This window comes from Pezoporus wallicus, unplaced genomic scaffold (assembly GCF_028554395.1).
Source record: "Pezoporus wallicus isolate ANWC-B61680 ecotype Strahan unplaced genomic scaffold, APGP_CSIRO_Pwel_v1 contig_4710, whole genome shotgun sequence".
NCBI classification, from domain to species: domain Eukaryota; kingdom Metazoa; phylum Chordata; class Aves; order Psittaciformes; family Psittacidae; genus Pezoporus; species Pezoporus wallicus.
In genome coordinates this window covers 1,109,639-1,124,543 of record NW_026640647.1, presented here as the reverse complement: position 1 = coordinate 1,124,543, position 14,905 = coordinate 1,109,639, and the positions used below count along the sequence as shown (strand labels likewise).

The window sequence follows — 14,905 nt, the reverse complement described above, 5'->3', positions numbered from 1 at the left end:
CACTGACCAAACTAGAGAGGAACCTGAAGATCAAGTTGCAGGTCAGGTAACAATCAACTGATAGCTGCAGAGTTATCATGATGATTAATTAAGGATGAAACCTGAAGGAGGAATCTGTATGACGCAAGCATAGGTAATTCTCTCCTGTCTGCTTTTTTCCATGGTAAGGATTTTTACATTAACAAAGCTCAGGAAAAACACTAGTTGATCTCATTCACTTCTCTGCAACCTGGAAGCAATTTTGCTATATGGAATCTTTATGATTTTCCTAGTGCTGTCTCAAAATGATCTCAAGATTTTTGGAATGCTATACATTGAGTTAATGAGGGGAATTGCTTTAGAAAATTATTTCAATGTGCAAAAAAGAATTATAGAATGATTAGGGATGGAAAAGACCTTAAGATCATCTACTTTCAAGCATGAAGAGTCCCAGTTGTAAGAAGTATGCTTGCTAAACATTTGATATGCAGCTTTCAGCTTGCAGAGTTTGATTTTTAATATGAATGCCAGTAAGAGCTGCACTTACAGCTCTCACTGACATAACACCAAGAGAGCACTAAGAGTAATGCAATCTTGAAGAGATAACCAACACTTTCATGTGACATTTAGCCACAGTAATGTTAGAAACATGCACAACTTTAGTTCTTGTAAATTTTAAGCCAAAGACACCCTCTAATATTAGAGATTAAGTGATAGCTTCAGTATCAATATCTAACTTTGCCATAAGATCAATAGGTTAACTATCAGTTGAGGCATATTCCACCTAAATTCATTAAATAAATAAAAATACTTACGTAGCATTACTGAATCCAACATACTCATTACCAGCCATTTTATTCATGAATTGCATTACCTGTTAAGAGACAGAGAGGATGGGGGAAAAGCATGCTAACATTTTCAGACATTAAAGTTACAACTAACAAACTTTTAATCCAGCTTTACCCTAAAAATCTTATAACACATTTACAAACGCAGTTCACATCACTACACATGTAAACAACCAAGCGCAGACAAAAAGACAAAACACCTGAAATTACTAAAATTTCACTTGCAATCCCTTCACCATCTTGAAATGTTTACCACCGAGTTTAGTTAAAAAAGGAATGTTGTAACATTAACTTACGTAGTCAAACTTTTCTGCATTATTTGCTCCTTGCTGCAAGAAAAGAAAAAATAATTTACAAAAATTGTTAACATAAGAAAGAAGTTAGTTCACTTAACAGTATTAGGAATTTTAATGCATATAAACTAAGGTATGAGGCTAATTAAGAATAAGGTACTACAATCATTTCATATATTAATGAAAAATTAAAGTGTTAGATAAGTAAAGCTTTAATTATCATTTAAATTACAAAATACTGTAAGAGTTTTAACAAACAACCTGTACGTTGAAAATGACTTTAAACTGAAAAAGGTATGCTTTAAGTGTTCTCTATTTTACTTTACGTGTTTAGCACAAAGTAAATGTAAAAAAATACCAAAGTAACTACAACTAGAATAATTATAATGAAAATACTAACTTTTTCTAGATTAGTAACCCAAAGGTATTTATGTATTACCAACAGAGCTGAGCATAGGAAAAGTTTAGGCTACTGAAGTTAAAGTATTTCCATGGCTAGCATTCATTTTAAGAATTTAGATGAAAGACTTAAGTGTTACCCCTTACTACAAAAATACTTGAATTGAATCAAAAATATCTGATTTGATTAATAGCTGATTAATGCCTCACCTATTAAAAATGAAACAGCTAGAAAAATAGAATTTTACATCATGTAAGGGAAAAAAAAAAAAATCTAAATTCCACTTAAGGATGATAGTGAAACTTAATTCTCAGGGCTGGTTGGTTTGTTTTTTCATGGAGGACAAGGGGTGTTATTCTGGGCCTTCCCTCGAGTTTAATAACAATTTAACAGCTGCTAGTTAAAGACTGTATTAATTCTTTACAGGTCTCTGATAGGTGACCTTTCACAAATTTCTGTAGCAAGATGGTTAAAGAGTGGCGGGAGGTAAGTAACAGCACATGGTGTCCCTGGGGGAGTTTTTAACTTTTTGAAAAAGCCAACTAGAATTTTTAAGTAAGTCTAAAAAACAATGGCACCACATCCACAAATGGAAATAATATATGTGGAGAAGATGCTTTTATAAATAATTTTAGCATTGAAGATACTCTATTTAGATAACATAATTCTGTTTCACACATCTCAAACAAACTCAAGACGCTACTTGCACTGTGTTTGGTATGTGAATGGGGAAGGACGTGGAAAAAAACTGAAGCTTTGTATCAACCAGTATTTTACTTAATGAAACACATAAAGCCAGTCTTATTTCCCACTCTGTATGTGGATTATGGTGTTGCAGATAATCTTTGAAGCCCATGCATCAGCTCAGCTACAAGAGGATGTGCAGTCATACACGTACGATCACTAGCTGAAAGGAACACCACACTGTTTGGTCAAAATTATACACCAGTGGTTACCTTACGCTTAAAGGCTAATAACCTTACTCTTAAAGGCAATACTAAATTGCAGTAAGATAGAAAAAAAAATTATGATACATTTCATCAAAATGTTTCTGTATAATACACCAGAACACAAGTCTTAAAAATTTATCTCCAAATCTGTTCAATGAAAAATAATTAAAAGAAGAAATTACCAACTTCATTGAACTGTTGCAGTTGTCAAAATATTCCATAGATCCTAATGCTGTAAAATATGTAACAACATTTAAACCACAAAAACCTTTTCAACCTTTCAAATGCACAATGAACATCTTTTTTTCTGGGAAAGTGGGTCAGCATTAGTCATGGGATGCTGCATTGATAACTGTATGGTTAGAGACATATAACAAATTGAAACAAGTTCTTTTTGTTAAAAAAAAGAAAGAGGGGGAAAGGGATCATGCTTTCTGCAAAAATACAAACACATAATGCTTCACTTTTGTGTGTAGTTGAAAAAAAAAAAAAATTCCTATCCCTTCAACAAAAACCTGGCTTTCCCAGCAGCATGTAAAACTGGTGGGCAAAAGACTGTGCAAACTTTTTCCACATCAGCTTGTTATAAAAAAAGTTTTCCTTTTGAAATTTACATCTCATCTTGTATTTTGGGAAGAAAATCTTCTACATGCTAACTCAGATGATCCATTTTTAGTCTCTGAGGTTCCACACACTTGTATACATACTCTGTATCAAACACAAAAGCATCATTACCAACATTAGACTGCTTGTATAGCTAAAGTATTTGCCTAAGTAATGACATGATCAAGACCTCGGTAGGGATTTAACATAATGCAGAACTAAGCCAGGAAACTGCTTCCATACACACGACAACTGAAAACCCAACATACTAGCTTCCCTCTTTCAGCAGCTGACAGAGGCATGCTGCTCCTGAAAAGCTGAAGAGACACAGAGGTAACACATATTCTATGATTAAAATTCAACTGCAAATATAAAAACCTAACATTCAGAGTACTGAGCAACACTTCCATAATAATTTAAACAAGAGACAAGAAAACTTCCGTTCTTGCACAAGTGCTTCTTATTTTTAGCTTGATTGTATAAGGTTGAGGGCATTGTGACAATATTTCTCAAAAAGCATTTTGGTTAAGTCCAGATGAAATACATCTGTCTAGAACATCAAAGGAAACATTCCATGCACTAACTCCACAAATACTTAGTACACTTACTGGAACATATGTTCATATACACACTTATGTACACATGCTTGTGTGTATACGCATATGGAAAAAACACTTCTAAATGAACACAAAATGAATTTGAAAATGTTAAGATTGAAGCAGTTTGAGAGGCAGAAAATTCAAACTTGCAGAAGACAGCACAATACAATTCTGCAAATACTTAAAGCCACAATGGACACTACAGCTGTCAATCGTAAATTTGAATTTTTTGACTGTGTCAGGTTCTAGTGATCTTCTCTTTTTCCATTTTAAACAAGGTACTTTCATTATCTGTATTTCTACTAGAAAAATATAAGCAGTTGCATAGGTTGCATGCCTACATGTACATAGGAAAGAAGAGACTCATGGATACTCACCAGAGCTTGCAACAACAAAATCAGGCAATATTTATTAGAAAAGTCGTTAATATTAGCCACTTTTCATTGATCAACATTGAGTTTACACAATTAGACCACATAAGCTCTTACCATGTGTCTCTTGTTAAAGTCATTTTTCAATTTTGAATCTAAGCCAAGCTAATAAAAACATCTGGATCATCAGAAGTTTATAATCTTCTAATAATATAAGGTTATTTAAAAAAAATTTTCTAGTTTGATTTTTTTTTTAAGCCAAATTTATAACCTATCACTGTATGAAAAACATCCAGGGGAAATAAAATAATCTTAATACTATGTCAAGGATGCAAGAAAACATTGTTTACATTTGTGCATTTTACATTAACTAATGTGTTTAGTTTTCTGTACTTACATATGTTTTTAATTATATGTGTTAATCTGGGCCTTTTCTGTGAGAACTGGTGTCTTGACGGCTTAGCGTGCCATTGCAGCTCTGAAATACTTGAGAGCACACTGTCACCGACAGCATTTGACCCACTAAGACCAGTACTATTACTATTTGAAATACATGTAGGAATTATTTGTGTCCTTCAGGTATTAAAATATTTATATGTGACCATTCAACATATGTCATTTTAAACATCACTACTACATATTCTATGTCAAATAATGTTCAATACACTGAAGTTATAATAAAAAGTGCAGAATAACATGAAAGTATATTCTATCCAAAATTAGTTACTCCAGGAGAATTAATAACTCAGGAAGAGAGGAAACTTCATCAAAATAAAGACAAGTATCTGGCAAAGAAGATCACAATGCCAACACATGTTTTAAGGTGGTATGTATATACATTTACACATCAGTCTATCAGGAAGGGTAACTGCAGTGGGTAGCATACAGCAATTAAGCTAAATCTGTACTATTTATTGTAACTATATTGTCAAATAAACCCAATAAACCATGTGTTTTTCCCCACTCCTCACGTAGTAAGCCATAACTGTATGGGTTTCCCAGTAACTATCCCAACAGCAAACAGATCCTTGGCACAGCTGGACAGGTTTTTGCACCACACTTTGTCTCATTTGTTTTATGATTTATCAGCAGAAAGCTCTTAAATATATCATAGAATCAGCCTCGTTGGAAAAGACATTTAAGATCAAGTCCAACTGTTATATCAGATACACCTCCATGTTTTATACAAAAAAAAACAAAAAACAACCCCCAAACCAACAACACAAAGCTTTCACTGAATGTAGTTTCTTCAGGGTCAGTAAGATCAGCATTTTCATCTTGTACACCACTTCTTCTGCAAGGACTATGATTATTGCTGTGCCACCCCAACATGTCTAAATGCTTCCCACATTAATCTGCCACCACAGAATACCTCCCCCTTCACTGAGCATTCTAGTCTACCACAGTCTGTATAAGATTATGCATGTGGCTGTCAGCACCTGGAGGATTCATAAACACTGTATTTGCTGTTTTACTATGAAAATGTCTATCTACAGATGGAATCTTGAATCTCTGGTGATTCCTTCCACAGCCATTTGCCTCCTTCTACATATTTCACTCCAAAACCTTTTTTCTTCACCTCATTTGCATCTCTACTGCACCATCCTCCCCAGTCAGGAAAGATACATGTAAGTGGGCAACTGCTGACACAAACACTGACATTTCTGGAGTTCTCAGGCTTTGCAAATTGAGTTTGAGGTTTAAGAAAAAAACAACAGCTCAAACACTAAATACCTACTCATACTACAGGCAATGAAGACTTATCCTAGTCAATGTGATGTGCAGAAAGCTGAGTGGTTACAGAGCACTGAATCTGTACTAAATCTGAATCTTCTGATTTCAAGCACCTGCATTTCCTTGGAGACACGGAAGAATTTACCATTTTATCAAATATCACTCTTCCACAAACTTCGGTAATTGCCACTACAATTTTCTTTTTGGTAAGAGTTATTTGAAAATTCTTGCAGCTATGCAATTTATGTAAGTAGTAATAAAGGCAAATGGCTGTACAATTACAATCAAAGGAAAAGGTTCTTAGGGGTTTAGAAAATTTTATTTCCTTAAAACTGGCCCACAGGAGGTCATTTTGCTCAAGCATTTTTATTGTCGATACATGCTTTAAATTGCTGTAAAGTCTGTGGAGTGCAATGCAAGTACAGTTAGAACAGAGCCATGAGCTAAAGCATCAAAATGTAAATATATCGTAGTTCCAAGCACATGACAACAGAAGAATCATGTAAGCTGGTAAAAGTATGACACAGTCATGCCCAAGTAAGCCAAATAAATGTTGTACTAAACATGCACATACACTTTCATATGAGTAGCATGGACTAAACGTAACGTTATAGTTTAGGTCTATGCTCTAAGTTCCAAGGTGTGTATACCAAATTCTTAAATTTGGAGCTGGGGATATGATGCTAAGAACCTTTCCCCCCCCACCTCTCTCCCCCCCCCCAAATGTTATATTAACATTACATATTCTGACAAAAAGCATCATCTCTTAGTAATTGTAATTTGTGTCAGATACTAAGGAAGTTGTGTGCAAGAGCGTGCACGCTAACATCTGCTAAATTCAGTGTGATGTACGTAAATTTTGGAAGACTTCTTGAATCAATTTCTCAGAAAGGTAAAATAATGACTATCAAAGGAGGTAACAGTGAAATACAGCAACATCTCTCTACAGCTATCAACATGTTACCATTAGATGAGTGTCATACATGCTGAATGCAACCATGTTTAAGAATCTCTTAATTTTCTTGGACTCTAAGTGCCATACAGAGTCTTCAAGATATGCAAGTAACACCTTAGTAGACAGAACGAATGCACAGGAACTGAGGGCAAAACATGGGTTAATGAAGCCAGCTTTTCCAGAAAAAAAAATAAAAATAAAGACTTAGATTAGATCAAATATAGAAGCCAATCACTTAAATTGCTGCATAGTTAGTAGGAATTTTGTTAAGTTGGAGACTGAGAAGAAGTTATTTTACAACAAATGCAACTATTAAGTAACTTTGTACCTGTGACCCTCTATGTAATTTTCCTCAGAATATGTTTACTTTGGTTAGTTATTCAAATGATAAATGGTATCTTAGTATAAGCAGTACATAATATAATCTACATTTTAATCACACTGGAAACAAATAATGGAGTGTGATAAGATATGCGTCCATTAGACGTGCAGTTACCACATGCAAAAAATGTTAGTGCAATGCAACACTCTTCGTAAGAACATTATGGAAAAAAAGAAATTAAAAAAAAAAACAACACCCAGCAAAAACAATCCCCCAACCTTCTAACAAATACCACAATTGCATGCAGTAAACAAATCCATGTTATCTGTTCAGAAGTACACCATTTATCAAGAACTATGTGCCTTCAAGAGGCACATGCTTGTGTCTTGCCTTCTGACCAGTAGGGCATGTTGTAGTACGACTAACATTTCAGACAAATGTGTTCAGTCAGGTTTTTAAAATTCACTATTATCCAAAGTGAATTTCAATGCTCAGTCAACCTTTAAAAAGATATTAAACGTGAATAAATTTACCTGTCATACTTAAGGCCATTTTCTTTCACCTACAGCTATTAAAGATAAATGTCTTTAAGCAGGAGTTCTTATACCTTCTTTAAATATAAAATAACAGAAAATCATGATCTAAGTAATTTTAAAAATCAACAATTTGGAAATAGGAAGTAGGAAACACACTGATGGACCTTGAAACATAAAAAGAAAAACAAGATTTTTAGACCTCTGAAGTAACAGTATTAAATTTTCTACTTCAAAACTCCAGGGGACTGACATGTTCCCTACAGTTTTACGCAGCTACCCTCCGGAAAAATAAAAACAAATAGTATTTTTATTGTAACAGTGGCTACCAAAAAAAGTCAGAAAATACAAGTAAAGTATCTGGCAAACATTAGCAATACACGGAATTTGTGCCACTTACAACTGCAAGAGATATATACAGCTACATTAAGGAAAAATCAAATACAGTTTTCTAGAAATCTCAAGATCATGGACTAAAGATGCTTTGTCATTATTCAGCTATGCTTTACTGCATAAAACACAGGTAACTGTTTCCAAACATACTTATTTGAGAAAACACATTTAACATACCAACAGAAACTACGAAGCATCAAAATTAAACATGATTTAGTTGTAGAGTATGTTAATAGCAGACAAATTCAGTATTAAAACTGACATATAGCTGCATTGCTCCTGTACAGGTTATAGTCTCTTGCATTTCTTTTGCACAGCAAGAAATATTCTTGTAACTTTATACTATATAAGAGCATTAGACATTCAGAAACACATTTCTGAGTGCTACAGAGTATACTCCTGAGGATATATTCTTAGCATTTAACAAGTATGAGGCAATTCTCTCAAGAGAGTATCAAGTACTGTGCAGCTGAAGAAGGAAACAAAACTAAAAACTCTAAGGAAAAAGAGAGTCCTTCAGCTGCACTGTTTCTTTTAAAAACCTACTAATCTAATACTGCATTTGTTTGGAAGCGTTACTGTTTCCAAAACATCAGTCTGTCTACCTACTCATGAGTAAACTGCCATCCAATAATGCACACACAAAATGAAAACAGTTCATAATCTGCACAAAATACTTTTTCTACCTTCTATTAAAATACTCCGAGAGAAACTAAAAATTAACTTTTTACCTTGATTAAAGATGTGATCACAATTGCTCCAGCATTCACCATAGGGTTATGAGGCCTGTCTGTGAAATAAAGTTTTCAATTACAAATACATGCCAAGACACATTTGTCAAACAAAACTAGAAAAGTAATTAAGAGAAAAATTTTAAGTATTAACTAGCATTTAAGAGAAAAATTATAAATATTAAGGTAAAACCAAGTATTAATCTATGACTGAAAGTTATGATTACAGAATACCATCCTAAATTAAAAACTTTTTAGTCCAACATTATACAGACGGTTTTGTAATTGTGAGCAAAGTATTTTTACACTTTAGGACACACTTAGCCTAACACTGATTAATAGCCCAGTAAATTTATCTGTTTGCTGTCATTTCTTTTCTTGAAGATTTTGAATCCTCCTCAGTGTTTCAAGATTTGATCAATGCAACACATCCAAGTGGAACAATCCCTAAAGGACTTTCCAATTTTTCCTGCAAGTTACCAAGTCTCAGTGATTTTAAGCATTCAGAGAGGTCCTTAAACAAAAAGAATTCCAGTTCTTGAATTTCTTTATTGCTGTACATGAATACAAAATCCTGTGTCTTTTTAAAAATCAAGAGGTTCCTATTGGCAGTTCCTGAAATACAACTAACAATTTACTCATCCTCACTAGAACTTACTTTATAATTGACTTGCATGTACCTAATACACTGAAGTTTTTTATCACTAACCTCCCTATTAACAGTATTTTTACATTCCCAGTCATTCTACCGGCTCATGTGAATGAATCTTTCTTTTCCATAAGAAGCTTTCCTTATCAGCCATTTTAAAAAAGTACATTCATTCATTAACATCTACCTCCTAATACTTATCTTCTTTTGCTGTTGTATTAACTAACATTTTTGCTGTGCCTTTAAACTAGGATGTCGATTCTTGAGAGTTCTGGTGTCTGAAAACCTCAACCAATTCTCAATGCATTAATATTGTGGTAAGTTTGAATTCTTCCTTTAATTTGCCATTACTTTGTTTATCTCCAAAATATTTATTTTAAAAACACACACAGAGTTCACTATTCCTATATAACACATGCACATTTTAAAAAGAACTTGAGATGACTGCTTTTTGGAGATTAGTCTCATATTCACAGTATATACGCAGACATGTATTTTGTCATGAAAATTATCCTGGTCATGGTCAATAGCATTTAGCCATACAGAACTATAAGATAATCTTAAAAAACGAATCATCTCAAGTTCCTTTTAATATGTTTCAGAAAACCAACATTAAAAGGAACTTTTTAAAAAGAAAAAAAAAATCAAGTTATTCTATTAGTGAAAAGCTAAGACCAATACCTTAAGTGAAATATATTTGACTTCTGATTAAAAACAGATTTTGAGTAAGAAAAACGTAGCACTTCCATAGCTTCCCAACTCTCTCTCCTTAGGGACTACAAACCTGAAAACCAGTCAAAGGCGTTTCAAGTCAAATGACAAACCCCAGCATCACAGACTGCTGGTCAGAAGGAACATCTGGAGGTCATCTCCTCCACCCTCCTACTCATAGCCAAGCTATTGCCAAGGGTTCATCAGATCAGTCATACCTTTATTCAAGTCTTGAAAACAACCAAACATGGCAAATCCTCTAACTCTCCATCAATCCTGATCCTTCTAGAGTTTACCCTAACATCCAGCCTGCAAGTCCCAAGCCACACTGGGGAGGCCACTGGTCCTTTTTATATCACCTGCCACTACCAAGAAGAGTTACACAAACCTTCACCTTTGCAATTGCTCCTCAAGAGTTTAAGTGGCTCCCAGGGGAGCTCCTAACCTCCTCTTTCAACTGCTCCTTGAAGTTACATGGCCAGGACTGCACAGCGCTTTGGTAGTCATTCACTGAAGCCCTCTCCAGTTTTTCAACTGGAGATCCCAACTCCAGACACACAGTCCAACACAACACTGGCTTTGTGCATTGCTTGCTCTAGCTACACTTAGGGTATACCGTTTCCTCTCATCAACATCAGGTATTATTCCAGTCCATAAGTACATTAATGACTTAAATCACACACAATCCTCTACACATCACATGTATATTTTATTAAAAAGGATATATAATGTTTATTCAGCATTTGGCAACTCAAAAGCTTATCAATGTGATACATCCACAGAGCACATGCCCTCAGAAATTCTACTGCATCTCACTTCCTTCAAGAATTCTCCACTTATCTTCACTGTCACAAGGCATTCTTGGTTACCTTTTCCTTTACTCTGCAGATTCCCATCTCTCATTGCTTAGAATCTCAAACTACGTGTACCAGTTCTGGCCCCTTTCCAACCAACACACCTCTATGTGCTGCCCTCACATAAGAATGGCAAGAACCTTCTGATGAAATTAAACATGGACTTTTCTGAATGTGCTTCTGAAATTCTGATGTTGTATTTTGTTTCCACCTTGATAAGTCAGCAAAGAAAAATCATTGTGGAAGCATTCACAGCTACGGGGACATACAGCAGTCTGGCTTACCACACACTAACAAAAGCTCTTCTCTGAGGGTCTCCTACTGCTGCCTAAAAAACAGCACATTACAGCTCTGACACCCTCCATTAATCCACTGCTGCCTCTTCTAAGCAGAATAAACCTTGTCAGGGTACTAGGTCCCAGGAAAGCAATTTTCACTATTATCCCTAGATAGTGATAGTGAAAGCACCAGATAATACCATTTAACACCTCTTGCCACAATAGCTACATAGGCATCCTGGAGAGATGGTGGATGCTCTAAACCTGTCAGCCTTTAAAAGGCATTTGGACAACACCTTTAATAACATGCTTTAACTTTTGGCCAGCCCTGAAGCAGTCAAGCAGTTGAACTAGATGACTGTTGTAGGTCACTCCCAACAAAAATATTCTATTCTATTCTACAATGAAGAAACTCTCCACAGACTTACTGGCCTTTTCTAAGGGCCAGGATGCCTAGAAAAAAAAAAAATCTTTGAAAGATTCCTGCTTATTTCAAAGAAGAGCTGTCTTCCACTCCCATCAATAACACTTCCATTCCCCGGTATTTTTTTCACCTCTTAGGGATATATAGGCACCATCAGCAAGGGTATTTCACATTGTACAACAAGTAATGAAGGTTGATAACATAATTGCAACAAAAAGGTGAACAAATGGATCTATTAATTGTTAGAGATATCAAACTCTGCAAAGCTAACTGACACACATCATAAACACACACACATATGTTACATATAATCAAATAACAAAGGCAGTGATCTGCTCAGACTGAAAAAAACCTTTTATGAGACTTGCAGAAGTTGTGTATTACTGTATCATTACACTCTGGAGTAAATTCATGTTTTTAGCCTTAATGAAAAGCACAAGTCTTAATAACCCTTTGCCTTTATCTGGGGTGCCCTGATTAAGTTTACCACTGATTCAACAATTTGCCTCTTGCATAAACCACCCACCTAATAGCCTCTGAATAATAAATGCATTCTTCACTAATACAGCACAGTGCTCCCTGTGGGAAGGAGATACTTATCTGGAACAGCCTTTTACCTAGACAGCTGTAACATATTTAATAGGTACATCTAAATTCAAAATAAGAGAAAATATATTTAGTTATTAGAAAATGCCTCCACTGAACATCACTACTGAAATGGTGAAAAATACATAATTTTTAATATCTCAAAACTGTTTGACAGCTCGCACAACTGCTCTACCAACCTGCCATGAAATTATGCCATAGACAAACCAGAGCTTTCCCCTAATAAGCTGAAGTTACAGTGCTTTTCCTCTGCCAGTTCTTCTGAACTTTTTTGTCCATCATTCACCTTAGGCCTTTCTTGTACAACTGGCTCACAGTGTTTGTCCAAGACAATAACTTACAGAAAGAATGATGTCTTCGGTTAACAAAATCCTTCAGCAGAATAAAGAGTTTCCTAGTGATCCCTCATTTAATTACAATGCAACATTTATTACTGCACTAAATTCCACAAAATTATATTACAGCACTAACTTTACAGATTATCAGCAAGAGAAGGTCATGTGTATGGGCAAGAGATATTAACTGTACATGCATACAGGTATTGTCAGACATGTTGCATTAGAAACTCAAAAGGCATGAAAAAAACTGCAAACTGCTCAATGACATAACCAGGAAAATTATTCCTGATGATACCTACTTCAGACACATTTTACTATGCAAGATTCTTGATCTACTTCAATCAACTATAATAATCTTGTTTTAATTAACATGGGAACTGCTTTATTCCTCCAGAACTCTGAACTGTTTGATGTGTTCCTTTTGATTAAAGGAAAGTTTTAAAATTTAATATTCATAAAGCTGCAGAAATTCCCAAATTTCTATCGTGCAGCACAGATTTTTATTCAAAACTTATAACAAAACAATGTTACTAAAAATCACGTAAGTTGACATTTTTAGCTGATTTAAAATTGCCTTGTAATAGTCTTGCTCGAATCTCAATACTAGTAAACAAAGAAAATGAAGAACATCCTGGTTTATGAATCTTTAATGCAGTAAGTATAAAAAAACAGCTAACCAGTTTTCAAGTATCTGTATATCACTTCATCAAACCCTGATTACAAACATGAAATTCAACTATATCAGAGTCAGAAACCAAATAAATATCATTTTTTATTTTCAAATCTGATCTTCAAAGTAGTTATGTATGTTCAAACTGCCAAATACTCCACATATCCAAATTTCATACAACAATTTAAGTCTTCATACATTAAGTGTAATCCCTGCCTCCCTCCTCTTCCTTTACTCACAGAAACTCAAATTCTCTTTCCCTATAACTGAAATGTTCCTATTTATTAGACTCCTACATTCTGCTTTAGATCTGTTGTTTAAGAAGCTTTTCAGGTTATATTCTAATGCATTTTTCTCATGCCGATTGTATCAGCCACACAAGCACAAACTTGAAAACTACAACTTTTACCACGTGAATTAGTTTTCTCTATGAACTTCATGCACACTGGTCAAACTTTCAATAATCCCAATTCTCTTGCTGCATAAGTCTTACAAGCACTCTTGAAGTCTAACCGTAATATAAAATACCCCGGCCTAACAATTCACCTCCTCGTATTTCAATTTTAAAAGTAGCAATAAAAAAAGAAATTATTACACTATAATTCCATTAAAAGTAAAAATAAAAAAAAAACACAACAAACACACACAAAACCAAAGAACACCTATATTGAGCCAAAGAAAAAATGAGCAATTTTCAGCACCAAAGCTGTTTTTTTTTTTTATCTGAAAGTTTTCTTAGGACATGAAAGGTAGTCATCTTTACACTCTATGACACTGTATTTGGAAAAACTGGGAAAGCAAAAACAAGACAGCAAAGCTTGACAAAAGGCTTCATTCCTTCTTGGCCATATATATGCATGTTGGTATTTCATTACCACTTACTAACATAATAAAAAAGAAGGAAAAAATTGTGTTTAAGTTTGAAAAGATGATTGTAAGGTATATACTAAATACAATTATGTACCATTAACGTATTTAATAATATAGATATTTAAGTCAGAATTCAATAGAGTCCTTGCCAAAATATAATCCAAGCCCTATGCTGTTAATTAAATATTAATTTCAATACCATGGTAACAGAAACATTGCCTGTTCTCCGCTAGAAGGAACATTTGTGTTTCAGAGATAACACCCAGTTATCTCCTCTAAAGCTACATGAGTCACTCAACTCAGATTTTTGCCACAATGTTTTTAAAAATAACATTTTCATGCTTGAGAGTTAGTATAACAGGAAAAAAGAAATAATCTAAGTAAGTAATGTATGAGAAATTCATGCTAAAGCACTCCTGCCACAGGGAAAAAATACAGTGCTTTGAATCAGTAGCCAAATTCACTTTAGAATAATCTGTGGGAAGATATGTTCAGTTTTGCCTTCTGGAACCTGCCCAGTGCTGGCCTTTGGCACCAGCACCTGCTTCTCAGAGGTCTGAGAAAGGAAAGAATATAAAAGTTTCTTAAAATCAGTTTAACATCTTTAATTCTTTCACCATCATTTTTACAGAAGACACTATTAAGAAACACATGCTATCAACTCATCTAAATAAATATACATTTCAAATACTCGCATTATCAAAATTCATTGTTTTTTCCTACAGCTGGATAACGAGCAGATAAAACAGAAGTAATAAAACATCTTTTACTACCATTCTAAATTAGGCTAAAGC

The 14,905-nt window shown here is 34.4% G+C and overlaps 1 protein-coding gene across 1 annotated transcript in view; it reads right to left on the bottom strand.

Moving 5' to 3' along the window:
* The window catches only part of GLS (glutaminase), a 67,462-nt gene that overhangs the window by 33,496 nt on the left and 19,061 nt on the right, over positions 1-14,905 (bottom strand). Inside the window, exons 8-10 of the mRNA XM_057419763.1 lie at positions 8,712-8,770; positions 1,124-1,156; positions 795-853 (exon numbers count right to left, since the gene is read on the bottom strand). Of these exons, the coding sequence (XP_057275746.1) occupies positions 795-853; positions 1,124-1,156; positions 8,712-8,770 (151 nt within the window). The remainder of the gene's footprint in view (positions 1-794; positions 854-1,123; positions 1,157-8,711; positions 8,771-14,905) is intronic.